At 40.5% G+C, this 20510-nt stretch overlaps 1 protein-coding gene and 1 long non-coding RNA gene across 6 annotated transcripts in view; both read left to right on the top strand.

Annotated features, from left to right (window-relative positions):
• TOPBP1 (DNA topoisomerase II binding protein 1) overlaps positions 1-16258 on the top strand; it is a 39475-nt gene extending 23217 nt beyond the window's left edge. For 3 of the 5 annotated variants that reach the window (XM_034760944.1, XM_034760942.1, XM_034760943.1), the window contains 11 exons: positions 199-345; positions 904-1009; positions 1517-1709; positions 4380-4603; positions 6373-6539; positions 10085-10199; positions 12126-12289; positions 13358-13498; positions 14552-14641; positions 15183-15344; positions 16011-16258. In XM_034760944.1, coding sequence (XP_034616835.1) covers positions 199-345; positions 904-1009; positions 1517-1709; positions 4380-4603; positions 6373-6539; positions 10085-10199; positions 12126-12289; positions 13358-13498; positions 14552-14641; positions 15183-15344; positions 16011-16154 — 1653 coding nt within the window. In that variant the 3' untranslated portion in view covers positions 16155-16258. Of the gene's footprint in view, positions 1-198; positions 346-903; positions 1010-1516; positions 1710-4379; positions 4604-6372; positions 6540-6727; positions 6802-8696; positions 8745-10084; positions 10200-12125; positions 12290-13357; positions 13499-14551; positions 14642-15182; positions 15345-16010 lie in introns of those variants that run through there. The other 2 variants (XM_034760945.1, XM_034760946.1) reach the window with 2 other exon arrangements.
• Positions 16259-17365: 1107 nt separating this feature from the next.
• On the top strand, positions 17366-20440 carry LOC117872467. Its single transcript, XR_004644489.1, has 3 exons — positions 17366-17739; positions 17832-17892; positions 19408-20440. It is a non-coding gene; the product is annotated as an uncharacterized LOC117872467 (long non-coding RNA).
• Positions 20441-20510: the final 70 nt, after the last annotated feature.

Here is a 20510-nt window from a genome sequence, read left to right as displayed (position 1 = left end):
TCTTCAGAGCTTTTTGAAAAGTAAGAATTTCATACTTGCTGACATAAGAACTACATGTGTCTCCTGCGTTAGTGTTTTTTCCCAATTATATTATTTTATTGATTTTTTTTATATTTAGTTTTGCATCATGCTATCTAAATTACTCTCAGTTCTTCCCAGATTTCTCATAACTTCTTAAATTTATGAACTTTGTTGCAGAGTGCACAAGAATATAAACGACTTCCTGAATCTCTGTTCCCTCACACTTACAATCCCAAAATGAGTCTGGATATCAGTGCAGTGCAAGATGGCAGACTTTCTTCCAGTAGACTTTCATCAACTGGAAAAACAGAAAAGGAAACGGAGGTATATGATAAGATGTAACCTCTGGTCTGTATTGGATTCATTGGCATTATTTTAATCTAGTTGTTTCACTAACAAAATGAATATAAACTGGTACAAATATTGTTATTTAGTAATCTCTGGGGTCAGGTTCAGCAGTTATGCAGCTGTAAACTTTCTCTATCCTGGAGGCTCCATCAGTTTCTCAGCATTCTAACTCTCTTAAATATCTTATTAGAGTGGACACAGTCTTCAAATCTGAATTGGTGTGATCCTGTCTCTGTCTTCAGTTAGACATAAACAGTAGACCTGAAAGGTGTGAATTTTATTGAATTTAATGGGATATTAGATCTCCTATCTAGTGTGGTTTTTTTTTAATTATTTCGCTGCTGTGGCAGAAATATTAAGCTAACCTGAGGCTGATAGAGTGGAACTTTGGTTTGTTGGTGGAGCTTTGGTAGAGTTCTTCCTGTCCCCTAAAACACCCCAACATGCTTACCCGCCACTGAACACTGCAGCCAGTTGCTATGTCTTTCAGTTTCAGAATTAGATTGATAAGTTCTATATTTTTAACATTCTTAGAGTATTTCAGTGGATGAAAATGACACAGGAGATGTAACTACTAACCAGGTAAAGGAAGCAGTCACAGTAAGAGAGGAGCAAATTGCAGCTAATGAAGCCAAAGGAGGTAAACAAAATATTCTTTGTTTTCTTTTTAAAGCAGCCGTGGAAACTACAGTTATAAATATAAGCGTTTTACTATTTTGGGGAAGCTTGACTTTTAAGATCTGGAGGTTTTAGTGTCATTTATTCTCTTACCTAAGCTCAGTGTAGCCAGCCAGACTTCCCTGGAAAAATGCTGGCTGCTTCTTATTCATAAGTGCTCCAGAGTACGAGGAGAGATGTTTTGGACCCTTGTTTAAAGACACTGGCAAATCCATAAGGAGAACCAACCATCCCTGATGAATTATTAGGCTGCTGGGCTGTTGTCTTTAGTATTCTAGAATTTCTCAAAGACTGGATATTGCTAATTATTTGTCATGTGAAACAAAGACTTAATTGAAAGTATTGCCACATGTGAAAACATGTACATATCTTTGTCCTGAAAGGGAGCTACATGATTAAACCCCTGTGGCATTCTAAAAATGTAAAATTAAATGGCCTAACTCTTGTTGTGACTTCCTTTCACTTCAAGTTTTAACCCAGACACTGGAAATGAGGGAGAACTTTCAAAAGCAACTACAGGAGATCATGTCTGCAACATCGATAGTGAAACCACAAGCACAAAGAGGATCATTGTCAAGGAATGGTTTCGACAGTTCCCCTACCACACCAGATGGCACACGATCTGTGCGTAATGGTCGTAGTAGAGTCTTGGAAGCTCTAAGGTATCATGCTGCATGTAAATGTGTCTTTCTTTGTCTTGCTTTCTTTTACTTGACTTTGACAGTCTTACAAAAATTTGGACAGAAAACTAAGTAAGTCTAATAAGTAGGGCTGTCAGTTAATGGCAGTTAACCTACGCGATTAACTCAAAAAAATTAATCGTGATTAATCGCACTGTTAAACAGTAGAATACCAATTGAAATTTATTGAATGTTTTGGATATTTTTCTACATTTTCAAATATATTGATTTCAATTACAACACAGAATACAAAGTGTACAGTGCTCACTTTATATTCTTTTTATTACAAATATTTGCACTGTAAAATGATAAAGAAAAGAAATATTATTTTTCAATTCACCTCTTACAAGTACCGTAGTGCAGTCTCTTCATCATTAAAGCGCAAATTACAAATGTAGAATTAATTTTTTTTTTTTTGGTTACATAACCACTCAAAAGCAAAACAAATTAAAACTTCAGAGCCTACAAGTCCACTCAGTCTTACTTCTTCTTCAGCCAATCGCTAAGAGAAACAAGTTTGTTTACATTTACAGGAGATATGCTGACCGCTTCGTATTTACAATGTCACCTGAAAAGGAGAATAGACGTTTGCATGGCACTTTGGTAGCTGGCATTGTAAGGTATTTATGTGCCAGATATGCTAAACATTCGTATGCCCCGTAATGCTTTGGCCACCATTCCAGAGGACATGTTTCCATGCTGATAACACTCGTTTAAAAAAAAAAAAAAAAAGTGTTAATTAAATTTGTGACTGAACTCCTTGGGGGAGAATTGTATGTCTCCTGCTCTGTTCTAGTGCATTCTGCCATATATTTCATGTTATAGCAGTCTCGGATGATGACCCAGCATGTTGTTCGTTTTAAGAATACTTTCACTGCAGATTTGAGAAAACGCAAAGAAGGTACCAATCTGAGATTTCTAAGGATAGATACAGCACTCAACCCAAGATTTAAGAATCTGCAGTTCCTTCCAAAATCTGATCAGGATGGGATGTGCAGCATGCTTTCAGAAGTCTTAAAAGAGCAACAGTCCAATGCGGAAACTACAGAACCCAAACCACCAAAAATTAAAATCAGCCTTCTGCTGGTGGCATCTGACTCAGATGATTAAAATGAACATGCATTTGTCTGCACTGCTTTGGATTGTTATCGAGCAGAACCCATCAGCATATGCTTCAATCCTCTGGAATGGTGGGTTGAAGCATAAAGGGACATTTGAATCTTTAGCGTATCTGGCACGTAAATATCTTGCAATGCCAGCTACAGTAGTGCCAGGCGAACACCTATTCTCACTTTCAGGTGAATTTGTGAACAAGAAGCGGGCAGCATTATCTCCTGCAAATGTAAACAAACTTGTTTGTCTGAACAAGAAATAGGACTGAGTGGACTTGTAGGCTCTAAAGTTTTACATTTGTTTTATTTTCAGTGCAGTTATTTTTTATACATAATTCTACATTTGTAAATTCAACTTTCATGATAAAGAGATTGCACTACGGTACTTGTATTAAGTAAATTGAAAAATACTATTTCTTTTATTTTTACAGTGCAAATATTATAATTAAAAAATATAAAGTGAGCACTGTACACTTTGTATTCTGTGTTTGTAATTGAAATCAATATATTTGAAAATGTGGAAAACATCCAAAAATATTTATATAAATAGTATTCTATTATTGTTTAACATAGCGATTAATTGCAATTAATTTTTTTAATCACTTGACAGCCCTACTAATAACCTTTCAAATCTCAATTGCTATACGATAGCTATAAATACACTGTTTCGTTATGCATTTATACACTTGCAAATGTGAAGACTACTTCCGATTATGATGCTTTCACGTATTACACTTGCATTTTGCCACTAATGTAAGTAAGTCTGTCTTGTTGCAGTTTAAAATCCATCCCTGGACTATGGGAATGTAGAAAATATAGCTAAAACCTCCAGTCAAAATGAAAACATTGTTAATTCACCATGGGCGAGATTGCCTTTCAGATCTATCAGTAGTTTCTAAAAAGAACCTGAAATATAGGGCATGTGTTTTCTGATGAATTGAGAAGTACTTGATGGCTAAACCAGATGACGGGAATTAATGATGAAGAGCCTGATTCCTGGTAAATATTGGAAATTAATTTCCAATATTTGCCACCCAAGAAGCAAGATTGCTCTCTTTTAACTTTCAAATGTACACCAAGACTATAAGGACAGTAAAATATGGGATATGCTGATCATGGAACACCTTAGTAGCATGATACTTGCTAAAAATGACCAGTATTGTTCAGTCACTTTTTTGTAGCCGTGCTGACTGATACCCAGGTAGTCAAACTGCCTGACTTATCAATTTTATATTGAAGTTTATTCTCTCCTGACTGTGCTATCCAGTAATAAAGATTTGTAATCGGACCCTCGCTAGAGCGCGCGTCGCTAGAGCGCGGATTCGCGTATAGTGCGGTCGTGACGATGGATCCCAAATTTACCATGGATCCCAATTTAAATATTTAATGTGGTACCGCGCATGGATCCCGAACCCCGCATTCTAGCGAGGGTCTGGCGTAGTACATTGTTAACACGATGATAAATACGTCCTTGCCCTCAAGTATAGTTCATCTGTTTTTTTAAGGAAACTTTATGTGGATTTTGTTTTTTGTTCCTTAGGCAGTCACGGCAAGCAGTGATGGACATAAACACAGAGCCATCACAAAATGAGCAGATTGTCTGGGATGACCCCACTGCAAGAGAGGAGAGAGCAAGGCTTGTCAGCAACTTACAGTGGCCCAATAGTCCTTCACAGTACTCTGAACAAATTCAGACTGATGTAAATAACATGAATGATTCCCCCTTCAGGGAATCCTTCGTTGATAGAGAAGTTGTTGAATTAGGTAAGTAGAGAAATACATGTTTGAGCTGGAGTGTAGTTAGGATTATTTATTATGATACAGTGGTATTCTAGAAGCAAAAAAACCAACACTATTACATGGATCTTTTTCAGCTTTAGTGTGTTGTGATCTCTCTAAGTGACCTGAACTTTTTTCCCCTTTTTAATAATGAGGCTCAGGATGAGTGACAGACCATTCTTAGTCTTGTTTTAAAAAGGTAAATAATTTTTTTTTTTTAACTCTGCTCTTCCTCCAGAAAGACCCCATGTACCTTTTTGACAGCAGTAAGCAGTTTGGAGGCAGCCCTTGCCTAAAGATAAGCTTTTTTTGTTTTAGGCCCCAATTCTGGAACCCTTATTCATGTTGAATAGTACAGGCAGTCCTCGACTTTACGACATTTGAGTTATGACGAACAGCATTTATGGCGCCTCTACATTGACACCTTGATTCAACTTACGACTATAGGTTTCGAGTTTAAGATGTGTACTTACTAAAGCAAATAACTACACTGAGCCTCTTAATATGCTTAACTGTTGTAAAATCTTAGCTTTTTAATAGCAGTTGAAGAAGATCCACAATGCTCAGTAAGAATGGAGGTGTAGGAGAAGGATCACCAATGCCCAGGAGCCCCATAAAAATCTGGCAGCAAGTCTGCTGGGAGATCAGTGGATCAGGATGCAGTCAAGTTATTATTCTACCTTTCTTGCTGTCTTTACAAATACAGTTGATTACATGCCCTGCCTAGCTATTTTCTTCTATCCCTGCAAGCCTTTTTATCCTGCTGTTAGGAGTGGAGAAGAAGCACAGCTGAGTCATCTATTCTGTTTCCCCTTCCTTCCACTCCTTCTACTTAAGAAGCAGTGAATATTCTCCTCTGATATGGATGGACTAGGAGATGCTTCCTGGTTTCCACTCTCCTCTTGATGGCAGGAAAAAAAGAGTTGGATGAGAGGAGAGTAGAAGCTAGCAGATGGGCAGCCATCAGGTGGCTCTGCAGGAAGAGATCAGTAGTGATGTTTATCACTCACGTAATGCTTTACATGTTCAAAGTGCTGTGGAAACATTAATCCTCAAAAACCTGTGACACACCGATATTACTGCTGTTTTTTACGAATTGGGAAACTGGAACAGAAGTGAATTGATTTGCCCTTTGAGTCATTGACAGGGCTGAGATTAGAAATCAGAAGTTCCTGACTCCTCGGTCCTGTGCTCATTGTCAGACCATGCACGAATACTTCACATGCTGTCATGCTGACTTCCACAAACATTGTTTTCCTTTTGCTTCCTGCAGCAAGCTTTCTATAGCTTGGTGTGTGTGTGGGAAAGGGGCATTCTTGACACCTCCCATCCCCTTACAGCTTTTCTGTTTGAAGCAGCCTACCTGGAGGATGGTTTCTTTGGCCCAGTCTTATATGAGAAAGTTGTAGTGATTTAATGAAATTGGTTTATAAACTAAACTAGTTCAATCGGTGCAGTCCCCTTCTGTGGCCAATTTGAGTGCTTCATGTCAAGTTAGTTTAAGGAATCAATTGGGAAGTAGAGAAGCCTCAAGATAGTAAAAAAACATGAGGCTTGTAACAGCTCAACTGCTACCTTGTGATTAAAGGATGTAAATTTTAAGACTGGAAGTAAGCAGTTGTTTCTGAAAATGCAGAATAAATGTTGTGATGGCATTTGTTTCTTATTCATTTGAGATATAATACTTTTTTCAGTGTTCTCTTAGTTATAATTCAGTCAAACAAAATCAAGCAACAGTGAATTACTATCCACAGCTGTTCATGATTCTGGGGACACAGGTGTGGCAGAGGTCCCAAAGCATCCAACATATAGTGATCCAGAAACCCCAGTAAAAGATGATCAAGTGATCCCCACACCGCAAGCTCCCAGCATTGCCTTCCCGCTGGCTAACCCTCCTGTGGCTCCACAGCCCAAAGAAAAGGTTTGTTATAGCAGCATACTTGTTTTTAAAGGATCATACTTGCACTGTGAAGAAATGGCCCAGTGTACTATTAAAATGCATCTAATATTTGAAGCTGACAGTAAATGTATTCATCAGTTTAACAGTTTTTAAAGTGGATAATTTCTGTGCAGTGTACTTTTAGTTCCAAATTTTTCATTTTTCCCAAGAGACTCTGAACAGGTCATAGAAACGTGGGACTGGAAGAGACCTCAAGAGATCTAGTCCATCCCCCTGTGCTGAGGCAGGACCAAGTAAACCTAGACCATCCCTGACACATGATTGTCCAACCTGTTCTTAAAAACCTACAGTGGTGGGAATTCCACAATCTCCCTTGTAAGCCTATTCCGGAACTTTACCCTTATAGTTAGAAAGTTTTTCCTAATAGCTAACCTAAATCTCCCTTGCTGCAAATTGAGCCCATTACTTTTTATCTGATCTTCAGCAGACGTGGAGAACAGTTGAACCACTGTTCTCTTCAGAATAGCCCTTTAATATATTTAAGAACTGTTATCAAAAGTCTCCCCTCAGTCGTCTTTTCTCAGTACTAAACATGGCAGTTTTTTTAACCTTGTCCCATAGATCATGTTTTCTAAACCTTTTATCCTTTTTGTTGTTCTCTAGAGCAGCGGTCACCAACCGGTCAATTGCAATCGACTGGTTGATCCTACAGGATCTCTCAGTCGATCATGATTTCTGGCAGCACAATGGGGCTGCTGCTAAGACAGGCTCCCTGCCTGCCCCGGCCCCATGCCACTCCTGGAAGTGGCCAATGTAGCTCAGAGGCAGGAGGACAGGATCTCCCTCCGTGCGCTGCTCCTGCCTGCAAGCACCGCACCTGCAGCTCCCATTGGCCAGGAATGGGGAGCTGTGGCCAATGGGAGCTGCAGGGGTGGTGCTTGCAGAGAGGGGGAGTGCATGGAGCCACTTGCCGTCCACCTCCCTGCCCCTCCAGGGGCCACAGGGCCACGTTGACCCCTTCCAGGAGTGGCATGGAGCCAGGGTAGGCAAGGAGCCTGCCTTAGCGGCAGCCACGCTACACCACCAACCAAGAGCCGCCGGAGGTAAGTGCAGCCTGGCGGGAGGCCACACCCCAGCCCTGAGCCCCCTCCCAGAGCCAGCACCCCATACTCCCTCCTGCACCCCAACCCTGAGCCTTGACACCCTTCCCAGAGCCAGTGCCCCCAACTCCCAGCCCTGACCCCCCTCCTGCACCCAAACTCCTTCCCATATCTTGCACCCCTCCCGCCTCCTGCACCCCAGTCCTCTGCCCCAGGTTCAGCCCACATCCCCCTCTCACACTGCGAACTCCTCAGCTCCAGCCCAGAGCCAACACCCTGTCCTGAACACCAACCCCAGCCCGGTGAAAGTGAGTGAGGCTGGGGGAGAGCGAGTGAGTGGGGTGGTGCTCTGGGGAAGAGGCGGGGCCTCAGGCAAGGGGCGGGGTAGATCCTGCGTTACCGTTAAATTCAAAAAGTGATCTTGGGTGTAAAAAGGTTGGAGACCGCTGCTCTAGAGGATGTTACTTTCAAAAAGAAAAACATCATTTAATCCACTTTCTTGTCGTGTTAATGAAATAGATTTTTGTAGGCAGAGGTGGGGTCAGGCTTGGGGGTTCTATTGTTTTTTTTATCTCTTTAATGACATAATAATGGGGAGAAGTTCTTTCTGATTAATCACTTGGATAGTATGTTACATTAATACTTAAAAATAAGCTGTCGGTGCTGAAAATCTGTAGCAAATTCACAAAGGGCTATGGAAAATTAATCTAGCCTTTAGTTCACTAGTCCTTTGTATAATTTTGTTGCTTGATCTTTTCAACAGGCATGTGTGTTCAGTGGCATATTTCCTCACACTAGTAAATAAGCTTTGTTTGGAATGTGTAACTGTTTTCTCTCATCCAGGCTTGCCAGTCCTACAGTGGGTTTCCCCTCTACTTTTCACTTTAAGGCAAGACCAGACCTGTCAGTCATCAGGCAGTGGCTTAGTTTTTCCCTTTTGGAAAACTCAGTTTGATCTTCCTGGCGGCAGCTGTAGGCACTTTCCAGACCTTCTCCTTGCAAACTACAGAGCACAGAGGAAAAACTATTAAATTGCCAAGTTGATTTCAGGTTTTTCTTCACTGTGTTCCTTCTACAGCCTACTATGGACACCGCCCCATGATGAGCAGAAGCCCAAGGAGAAAAGGTGCTTGTTATGCTCATCTCCCCTATAACCTTGCTGGGCAGGTGCAATTTGCATTGTTTTGTTCTCAGGAGCAGCCTCTGCCCTTCTGCTCCAGATTTTAAACCTCAGCACTAACCCCCTAATATGGACCGGTAGCAACAGCTCCTTCAGTTTTGGCATGTGCACCCGCTAGCACAGTGCAGATTGTGGCATGGGATAAGAGGAATGATCCCCAACCAGGTGACCCTAGCAGTGGTACAGAAATGAACAGACACTTTTGGTGCTGAGGGATTCCAGCAGCAGGGATATGGTATTTCACAGATCTCTGGAGAGAGTTCTCACATCATTCTGCACAAAACCTAAGGTGCGCATACAAATCAATTTAAAAACTACCTGGTGAGAATATCATTGGGTTGTTTCTATAATATCCAGCAGTAAAGGCAAAAAAGTAGCATACGAAAAGTGAAGGAGCACAACTTGACAGGAAAGATCAAAGCCCATCAAAAAAAGGCAGTATCAGTTTCCTAGATTGAAAAATCCATTTATGAAGAGGTCTGGAAGGAAGCACCCTGGACATGCTACAAGGTAGACGTATAGGCTTCATTGGATGCTACCTTTGGCAGCAGGATATTACATGCTGTGGTAGCCCTGACAATTTTTGTTAACACATTTTTGACTTTTAAATAATTACTTGAAGCCCTCTGGGATTTTGCTTGCTGATAGAATCCCACTGTAGGAATAGAAAGCTTGGATAAGAGAGATAGGGAGGTACATTTGATTTATCAGTGCGTCCAGCTTGCCATTCCATCAATTAAAATGAAAACGTTCTTTTCATGACAAGTATCAGAGGGGTAGCCGTGTTAGTCTGAATCTGTAAAAAGCAACAGAGGGTCCTGTGGCACCTTTCAGACTAACAGAAGTATTGGGAGCATAAGCTTTCGTGGGTAAGAACCTCACTTCTTCAGATGCAAGAAGTTTGCATCTGAAGAAGTGAGGTTCTTACCCACGAAAGCTTATGCTCCCAATACTTCTGTTAGTCTGAAAGGTGCCACAGGACCCTCTGTTGCTTTTCATGACAGATTATTTATTAAACTGTGCCCTGTAGATGGGAACCACGGGAGGTTAAGTGTTAGATTGACTTTGAGTATTAGAATACTATCTATTTTTCAACTTTGGATGCAGTCTGCTTGACTGGAAGCCAAACCCTTGTCTAGTGACTGATGGGTCTGGTTCCTGCCTTCTCAAACCTCACAGCAGATAGAAAACCCGATGTAGGAAAACCTTGAATACTTGAGAGAAGTAGTTGAGTATTGAATTTATCTTTCTATGCAACTCTCCCTATAACTTTTGTCATATTCTAGGCTATTACAGTAGATGAGAAGGTTGATGAAGAACCAGAAAAACAGCGCAAATTCCAGCTGTCTTCACTTAATCCTCAAGAGCGAATCGATTACTGCCATCTGATTGAGGAACTAGGTAGCCAGATGTTTGTAAAACTTTTAAAGTTTGTTTGGGGCTTTTGGGGCTGAAAAGGGGGCCTCGGTTAATGCATTGCTAATATAAACCTAAGGTTTCAGACCTGTAGCTCTCAAGACGCTTTGGCTAGGTCTTCACTGGCAAAGAAGGGTAAGGTGTGTTTACCACCGGGGATAATATGTGTTAGCTATCACATTGTAAAAACACAGTGGAGACAAGGCACTTGAGTTTTACTGTGCGATAAACTAGGTGAGGTCAAGCCCAGGCAGGGGTGTATTGCTGACCTCGCGTACTTTACAAAAACTTGAAGTGCCTCATCTTCACTGGGTTTTTTTAACCTCAGAATAGCTCATGCACCTTAGTTACCCTGAGGTAAAAAGTAAACCCTTTTTAGCACTGAAACAAGGCCTTGTGGTTCTATCACTGTTTTCGTTATTTGAAGTTATCATAGACTCATAGACTTTAAGGTCAGAAGGGACCATTGTGATCATCTAGTCTGACCTCCGGCACATTGCAGGCCACAGAATCTCACCCACTCCTGAAATAGACCTTAACCTGGCTGAGTTACTGAAATCCTCAAATCATGATTTAAAGACTTCAAGTTGCAAACAATTCACCATTTACACTACTTTTAACCTGCAAATGACCCATGACCCATGCTGTAGAGGAAGGCAAAACCCTCCCAGGGGCTTAGCCAATCTGACATAGGGGGAAATTCCTTCCAGACCCCAAATATGGCGATCAGTTAGACCCTGAGCATGTGGGCAAAACCAACCAGGCAGATATCTGAAAAAGAATTCTCTAGTAAATCAGAGCCCTCTCTATCTAGTGTCCCATCTCCAGCAGTTTGGGATTTTTGCTACTGGCAGTCACCGATGGGCCGCATGCCATTGTAGCAAAGAGTCCTGTGGCACCTTATAGACTAGCAGTCGTATTGGAGCATGAGCTTTCGTGGGTGAATACCCACTTCTTCGGATGCATGTAGTGGAAATTTCCAGAGGCAGGTATAAATATGCAAGCAAGAGTGAGTCAGGCTAGAGATAACGAGGTTAGTTCAATCAGGGAGGATGCGGCCCTCTTCTAGCAGTTGAGGTGTGAACACCAAGGGAGGAGAAACTGCTTTTGTAGTTGCCTAGTCTTTGTTTAATTCTGAGCTGATGGTGTCAAATTTGCAGATGAACTGAAGCTCAGCAGTTTCTCTCTGAAGTCTGGTCCTGAAGATTTTTTGTTGCAGGATGGCTACCTTTAAATCTGCTATTGTGTGTCCAGGGAGGTTGAAGTGTTCTCCTACAAGTTTTTGTATATTGTAGGCAGTCCCATCATGCCATCCCCTCCGTAAACTTATCAAGCTCAGTCTTGAAGCCATATTGGTTTTTTGCCCCCACTGCTTCCCCTGGAAGGCTGTTCCAGAACTTCACTCCTCTCTGATGGTTAGAAACCTTTGTCTTATTTTGAGCCTAAACTTGTTGATGGCAAGTTTATAGCCATTTGTTCTTGTGTCCACATAGCTGCTTAACTTGCCACCAAAAGGGTGACGCTTTTCATCTACTGGGATTTGCTGGGTGGGATTCTTCTGCAGAAGATTCCCTCTTTTTGCTTAAGGGCCTGCCTGCTCTCCACTGGCGTTTCTCCCCTTTCTTCTAAGTTCCCAAGGCTTTTTTCTGCCACTAGTGCCTCAAGCTTGCCAATGCCAAAGTAGCTATGCCTGTTTTACAATAGCACTGCCTTCTATCAGATCTAGCTCCCCCTTTGTCTTCTGTACATGAAGTTATATCAATACATGGCAAGGCTTTCTGCCTAGATTCTAGTGTGCATAGCATTGCAGTTTAAGTATGAATTATAAAATAGTTCATTTATTCAATTGACGTTTCTGTGGTAGACACTTACTTTAAATAACCTGAATCACATTCACTCCCATGTTTCAAGGTGGACTGGTGCTTGAGAAGCAGTGCTTTGACCCAAGTTGTACGCACATCATTGTGGGACATCCTCTTCGAAATGAGAAATACTTGGCCTCGATGGCTGCTGGAAAGTGGGTGCTTCATCGTTCCTACCTGGAGGCCTGCAGAGCAGCTGGCTGCTTTGTACAGGTTCATAACTCTATTAGTGATATATCAGTTGTTACATCTCCTTTGCTGTTTTAATTTTAGTAATAAAATGCTTTTAAAGTCTCCACTACAGCTAATGGCAGAAACGTAAGGACAAAATTCTCAAGGGACAAGTGACTTTCAGTGCCCAATTCTTGGCATATTGAAGAGACCTGACTTTCAGAAATTGCTCAGCACTCAGCCTCCCTCTGAAAATCAGTCCCTTTCCAGGTGTCTGAGGTTGGTCCTCCGACAGCTGAGGCACCCATAATCACTAGTCACTTTTGATAATTTAGGGTGAAGTGCCTTATGTAAATTATAAGTACAATTGAAAATAATGTGATGGATCCTGTTATGCCAGGAATTAAATCCTGATTCTATAGTTTATAAGCATAACAGTCTAAATAACCAAACTTCTCCCCATCTTTCTTTTCAGTTTTGTATTTTTTTTTATATGCAGTTGAATCTATAATTAGTGATACTCTAAAATACCTTTGGTATCTTCAGAAGAGCTCTGAAACCACTTAATTAATTATTGTTATTACAGCATGTCACCACTTTAATATAGTCTGGGTACTCCGCGGGAAACCAGTCTCCATTTCATAGTTCTCCGGGGTCTAGCAGCTCTATTGACTGGGCTGACTTACTAAGTTTTTTGTTTTCTGTTTCGTTTTGTTTTATCTGTATGAGTAAAAATAAATCACTTGTATTGTTCAGGAAGAAATCTTATTAAATTCAGAGAGAGAGAGAGAAGGGGATTGTGAGTAAGTGATGGTCGCTTTCACTCTCTGTTGCTTAGTGGTTACATTCCATTGTTTCTAACCACAAGAGGAACCATAGCTGCCTGAAGATAATTTAGGGTAATGAAAAGACTGAGTTTATTTAAAATCTAAGTGAGAGGCTCTGTACACATAGGAAAAATTTAAAGATGTTTAACCAAGAGCCACTGTATTTAATTTTAATAACTACTACTGTGCTTTCTGTCAGGTAAAAGTGATGTGCAAAGCTAGTGCGTTCTTGTTGTTTTTATTTTTTAATTTCTTGCTGTTGGTGTGGCTATAATTGTTCTAGGAGGAAGATTATGAATGGGGAAGTAACTCCATACTCAATGTTTTGTCTGGAATCAATGTAAACCAAAAGAAACTAGCACTTGCAGCCATGAGATGGAGGAAAAAAATCCATAAAAGGAGGCAGGAAACTGGCATCATTGAGGTATTTGGAAACACATGAAGTGTAACTTCTTGATGTTGGGAGGGAGCCTCTGTAATGGGATATGCTCCAAGAAACCTGGAGTCTCTGTACCAAGAGAGGGTTATCTGCTTTGTTCTTGTAAAAACAAAGCATCCTAGCTGGATCCATACTAATGTAATCAATCTATTTCTTAAAGCTTTTACTGTCAGCATTGAACATTATTAGCATTGAAGATTAATTAATGGTCTTTGTCCCCTCTTGGCACTGGTGACTGCAATAACTCCCATTGCTAACTAGCATGCAAACTGGATATCCTAATACTTAAATAACTGCTTCATTGTTTTTTAACATTACTGAATCATTAAATTGGTCTTTACCCTTTAGCATTATGATTCTAAAGAACTCCGACATCTGTATTTTCCATCACGCAGTTGTCTTAGGGTAAAATTTTCATAGGTACCTAAATGACTTAGGAGCTTAAGGAGTTCCATTGACTTTCAAGGAGACTTCATCTCAAGTGTCTAAATCACCCTTAAAAATAGGACTTAGGCTCCTAAGTCACTAGGCACCTTTGAATTTTTACCCTTAGAAATCAAACACACAAGTCACCAGTAAAGGACTGTGAATTGCATCTTGTAAAATAAGGGTGCATGACCACAGAAACTATGGGTTAAGGGGTGCTTATTAGCATCTTGCCCGGAGCATTAAGGCTGTGCTTGATTTGCGTATATATTTACATTGACATTTTAAATAAAAGTGAATGCACATGACCCTAATATTTTGTTGTACTCCAAGTCTTCCTGAAACACACTAGAATATACTTGATGTGAGAGTTCATCTGCAGTTAATCAGCTTTGTTGTTTCATCCTACATTTAAGTAGGAGTGGGTAGCAAGGTGAAATGTTGTATGATCCTGTGGGCTGGAATTTGACCCTTGGCTTGCATGTTGTACATCCCTGGTGGTGTTTAAAAAAAAATTCTGGATGGTGTGTATGTGATAAATCTTGCCTTACAGAATGTTCTTGAGTGGGGTATAATTAGCTTTTCTTTTTAAAAACTGGATCTTTTATGTAGGGGGCATTTAGTGGCTGGAAAGTGATTTTGAATGTTGACCAAACCAAGGAAGCAGGATTCAAACGTCTTCTTCAATCAGGAGGAGCAAAGGTATGTTACTTTAAAAAAAAAAAAAATTCCATTCAGTAAATGACTTTAGATCATTTTTATAGACACTGGTGTTTTGTTGGGTTGTCGTTCATGTAACTGTAATACCAAGAGGCCCTGTTGTGCCAGGCACTGTAAATGCAAGTAGGAAGAGGCAGTCCTTGACCCAAATTGCTTATTATCTAAATAGACAAGCCAGACAAAGCAAGTTGTGATGTTCCCCTTTACAGATGGGGAACGGAGGCAGAGAGTGAGTCAGTAACTTTCCCAAGGTCTCACAGGAAGTCTGTGGCAGTGATGGGATTTGAACCTAGAGCTTCTGGGTCCCGGTCTATTGCTCTAACAAGAAGACCATCCTTCCTCTCATTGGAATATAAATTTATTTTGTAGAATGAGGCTATACTTGGTACCCAGTTTTCTGATGACATACTGTTTAATGTGCTGGAGATTAGTGAATACATAATCTGTAAAACATGTACACTCAATTGCCAAGAGCAATAAACACAAAAATAAAAAGTACTTTCTGTTGTGTTTAAATCTGTAGGTGCTGCCAGGTCATTCTCTGCTTCTCTATAAAGAAGCTACTCACCTTTTTGCTGACTTCAGTAAACTGAAACCAGATGATGCCAGAGTTAATGTACTGGAGGCTGCTGCCCAAGGAGTGAACTGCTTGAAACCAGAATACATTGCTGACTACCTCATACAGGTGTGCATATTAGGGGCATTATGTACCATTTGTTTGCCTTGAAGAAAACAGTCCACATCTAGATCATCAAATATATGTAAATCATGCTTATTAAAGTACACTACTTCACTCATTGATTCATTGAATGAAAACTGTTGTATGTAAGTAGGGTGGAGAGCTACCTGGCATTTGGTTGTAATGAAACACAGACTTTGATATTGATATTCCAATTTTAGACCTTTGTAGCTGGTTTGCCCATAATTCTGATCATAAGATTTAATGTTAATATTCTTGTGCTGAGTTTCCAATTCTGGCCACTAAAAAATGACAGAGGTTTGTTTGTGTTGGAACTGGATATATAGTATCGTTTTAGCTAGATGGTTTTTGGAATACATTAAATTATGTGTGCGTGACCTTGAGATTTACATGGGATGCATTTTGCATCAGGATTCTGATAAATTTTTGATAATTCCATGCCAAACCAGAAAAGTTTAAAAAACTTTAATGGGCAACTATCTCAATGTGTCAGAATCAGGATATGTTTAATAACTCCTTCATACAGTGTTCCAGAATGATAAACCTTTTTTAATTTTAGTTGGTTGCTAAAGGAGGGTCAAGTAGAATACTTTCTAATACTGTCTAGCTAAACAAATAGATTTGATTAAAACACTTTTTTTTCTTTCGAAGGAGCTTCCTCCTCCCATGGAGTGTTACTGTCTGCCAGAAGCTGTTTCTTATCTTCAAAATAGCAAAGAACTGGGAATTGGATTATCTCAGAAGAGAAAAGCAGCTGGAGAAACAAGCAAAGTCAAAAGATCCAGAATACACTGAGGGGATTCTCCATTTTTAATTCGTGTATTTTAAATTCCTATTTATAAATATTTTTCCACTCTCAATGCTGAAAAAATTAAAAGCTTTTTTTATTTAATTTTGAATGTAATGTACTTAAGTTCCCTTGTGTTAGTTTGCTGTAATATTAGTTGGAAAGATTGCTTTACTCTGTTAGTGGCACCTAATGACACCATCCACATTTGTACAAGAAAATATTTCGTATACTTAATATTTTGATCACTGAGGCTTTCAGTTCACTTAGGGACATCACCCTATAATAAAAGCTAAGAATATTTTGGGTCCTTTCTTTACTTTGAAGTAAAGATAGTATAATCAGTTAGTAAGAATGCTGAGGGGTTTCCCAAAGGATGATAGAATCATATATGCATGAGCTTCCCCACCAATCTATACTTATTTTTGGAAAGGTAAGGGAAGAAGCAGATGTGTGAAAGGAAAAATAACATTTTCTAAATTCATTGTGAAGAGTGAGTGCACACAGAGACTATAATAAAACACTTAACATTGCTATGCAATCTTTAATTAATTATTGCAACAAACCTGTGTGGTAGATAAATAGTAATACCCAGTTTTACAGACGAGGAGGAGAGCTGATACAGAGATGAAGTTACTTCATGGAGGTTCCAAGTGGAAATGGGGGAAATAACTACTGATATTTCATTAGTGTGGTGTGTCTGTACTATATACATAAGTAGTGTAACGGGGCAAGGCCAGATGGCTATAGAAAAGTAGAAAAGGCTAAACAAATCCCTGGTACCAGGATAAGTAAATGGCAGCTGCTCCAGGCCAATTAAGACACCTGGGGCCAATTAAGAGCTTTCCAGAAGACGGAGGATGCTAGGTTGATTGGGACACCTGAAGCCAATCAGGGAATGGCTGAAACTAGTTAAAAGCCTCCCAGTCAGGTGGGTGCACATGTCAGGAGCTGAGAGAGGAAGTTGCGCTGTTGGAGAGACTGAGCTGTACACACCATATTAGGCACAAGGAAGGAGGCCCTGAGGTAAGGGTGAAGTGGAGCTTGAGGAAGTAGCCCAGGGAATTGTACATGTCCTATTCCTAAAAGGTCAGCTACCATAGCTGATACTATTAGGGTCCCTGGGCTTCCCCCCTGATTAATCACTGAGACTGGGAGACAACAGAGACTGTGCAAGGGAGGATAGCTTCTCACCTCCCTCGCTGGCTTATGATGAAAATGGCTCAGCAGACTGTGACCCTTGTCTCTAGAGAGAGAAGGGTTAAGTGGAGGGTCATAGTGAGCCTCTGAGGCTAGCGAAATCCGCCAGGAAACGCAGAACCCACGGAGACAAGGACAGAGCTTTGTCACAGTGGACATTTCACCCTGGGATGAGTCTGGGCAGCAGAGCTTGCCCCTCCTAGAAAAGAGAGAGGAGTCCCTTTCTAATAATTGTCTAACAGCTTACATTTAAGGGTTGTTAGGCGACAGTGCCAGAGACACACACACAAGGATGCGGGCTGGCTGGGAGAATGTAAATTGATTGTTTTGTTCCTGTAACAAATTAGATAAGATGAAAGCCTGTTTCTCCCTAAACCGAGACTAAATATGCAGGTTGGCTATTTGTTTTAAAATATTTTTTCTCTAATGTTTTTTCTTCCAACTGCTAAATAATACTTTGACCAACATCCTTCTTAATGTCACAGGTTCCTGAAGGGAGGAGCTACAAGTACCTAAAACCCAGTCAGACCTGCAGAGTGATAAGTGGTTGGTATAAATAGGATCTAAATGTAAAAAAGTCATCAGATTCCACCCCAAGCTAGGTTAAGGCAAAAGACCCAATAACCGAGAAGAGTGCTGTCAGAGACAAGACAGGAAAGAGGTGCAGCTAGTCCTTTAACCAGGACAGGCAATTTTAAAAAATAATAGCGTCTCTCTCTAGTGTCACAGTGAGCATAAGATCAGAAATCAGGCAGATAGATGGCACTGGGTGCAATTTCTGTTGTCACCCAAGTTATCCCTCTGACTCTTCTTTGTTGTTAACTCACATTTAGCCAAGTCTGTTCTATTGCACGTTGTGGTGTAATATATCTAATCTTTTTGTGCAGTCTTATTAGTGAGATGCTACAGTACAGTCTTGCATGGCTGTGACAAAACTTGCATTTAAAAAATATGAATAGTTGGAACCTGGCTGAAAATGTTAAAATAGGTCTATACATTAATCATCAAAGCTTAGTAGAGGAAGTGATAAGTACTTACACATTCGAGACGTATAATGGAATTGCTGATGTAGGTAAAAGAGAATTCTCAGCTGTTTACCAATATGTTAGCACTAAAGGCTCTACAACTTTGAAAATATTAGTGATGCTGGTGTTAGTGCAGCGACCTCATCCGGTTGATTACACAGAAAAGCTGAGATGGCATTTTTAAGTTGAGCACTGGATTCAACATTCAGTACTTATTTAGGGAATTGACTCATTGTAAGAAAACACATGCCTTGACATTTGGAATGATACACAAAATCAAAAGCCAAGACACCAAAGGGAAATTAGCATGATATTTCAAGACAAATGAGATGTGGACTTTTCCTAAAGAGCTGACAGTAGCAGGGCTTGATTCTGATGATTTACTCACATTTACAATCAAGCTCTAAGTTAAGACTTAAGAGGCTAAGCAAAGAGACAAATGAGAGACTGCATGAAAGGGACACTTTAGCTGTGCTGATTGGGTGGAGAGAGTGGGGGAATGAGAGATGAGGTAAGTGAGAACTGAATTAGACTGGTCTTTGGGGGGGTAAGAATGATGCAGAAGACAGTGAAGATACGGGAAAAGCTGAACATGGCTATAGTCAGAGCAACAAACCCCACAGATACCATTAAAAATGTGGCTGTGAAAGTTAAGGGAGACCAGCGTGGGGAGGAATTTACAATAGTTAGGATAAAGGACAAGGGCCTGAATGACACTTTTAGTGGTGGGACCAGACAAGAATGGATGGAGTCTGGAAATGTAGAGTTAAAACCAGCAGGGTTTAGTGGCAACAGATGTGAGGGAGGAATAAAAAAAATGAAAGCAAGGTTGTGTGCCCATTGAATAGGGAGCTAATGGAGAAGAGGGAAGAGTCAGGGTGGAAAAGCTGAGTTCAGTTTTTGTCTGAGTTGAAAGAACAGGAGTGCTTGTGGCACCTTAGAGACTAACAAATTTATTGGAGCATAAGCTTCTGCTCCAATAAATTTGTTAGTCTCCAAGGTGCCACAAGTACTCCTGTTCTTTTTGCGGATACAGACTAACACGGCTGCTACTCTGAAACCTGTCTGAGTTGAGTTGCCTGCAAGACACCAGCGTGGATGTTCCAGATGCAAACATTTCTGATCTCCCTGTGTAAGGTACTGGAATGGCAATGGACAATACTACCTGGAGACAACATGTACTAGGAAGGGGCCACTGAAAGCTCTAAGGCATGTTGACAGAGGAAGAAATTCTAAAGGAACTGTCAGAAAGGTGAGGTAAGAGAAGCGAGTGCTGTGAGAGCTGAACAGCATTTAGTGCTCTTAAAAGGTGCTGGTCTAAGCAGCTGAAGTGCTAGCTGTTGACAGAAATGGGGCACCATGGGGTCTTTGATCTGGAGCAAGGACCTCTAGTTGAAAGTCTCATGTCTGTTTTTTTGCTTGATCTCAAATACCAACAATAGTGTGAATTGTGATGGTGTTGGATACAGACACTGGTCTGACTGGCACTGCAGTCACTAACTTATTTTACATACCCTCCCATGTCCACCTATGAAATGACTACAAGGGCAGATTTGAACCAGTGACTGGTTCCAGCAGTCATGGGTTAAGAGGGAATGTCCTCTCATGGATCAGTAATTGGTTAAAAGACAGGAAACAAAGGGTAGGAATAAATGGTTCGTTTTCAGAATGGAGAGGTAAATAGTGGGGTTCTCCCAAGGGTCTGTACTGGGACCAATGCTGTTCAACATAATGCCTCCAACATGAGATTATCTGAGTACCCAGAAGCTTCAAGGTAGTTATTCTCACAACACCCTTAGGAGATAGTACTTCCTTATTATCCCCATTTTAGAAATAGGAAACTGAGGCACAGAGATTGACCTGTTCAAAGTCACACAGGAAGTCTATGGCAGAGCAGGAAATTAAACCCAGGTCTTCCAACTCACAGGCTTGTGCCCTAACCACTAGACCATCCTTCCTCACAATAATACTGCACACTTTTGAAGTAGAGTTTTAAAATGTGATAAAACAGAAAAATCACTTAAGTGACTGAAATCTAGTAAATCCTTTGCTTAACTCTTAACCTGTGCTCATTTTTTTTTAAATTACAATATCAGAATCAACTATGGTAAAGGTGTCCCTAAGCAATACTGCTGGGCA

The sequence above is a fragment of the Trachemys scripta genome, chromosome 2 (assembly GCF_013100865.1).
Source record: "Trachemys scripta elegans isolate TJP31775 chromosome 2, CAS_Tse_1.0, whole genome shotgun sequence".
Lineage (NCBI taxonomy): Eukaryota > Metazoa > Chordata > Testudines > Emydidae > Trachemys > Trachemys scripta.
The sequence above is the reverse complement of the archived record's forward strand: the minus strand, read 5'-3'. Positions and strand labels throughout refer to the sequence as shown.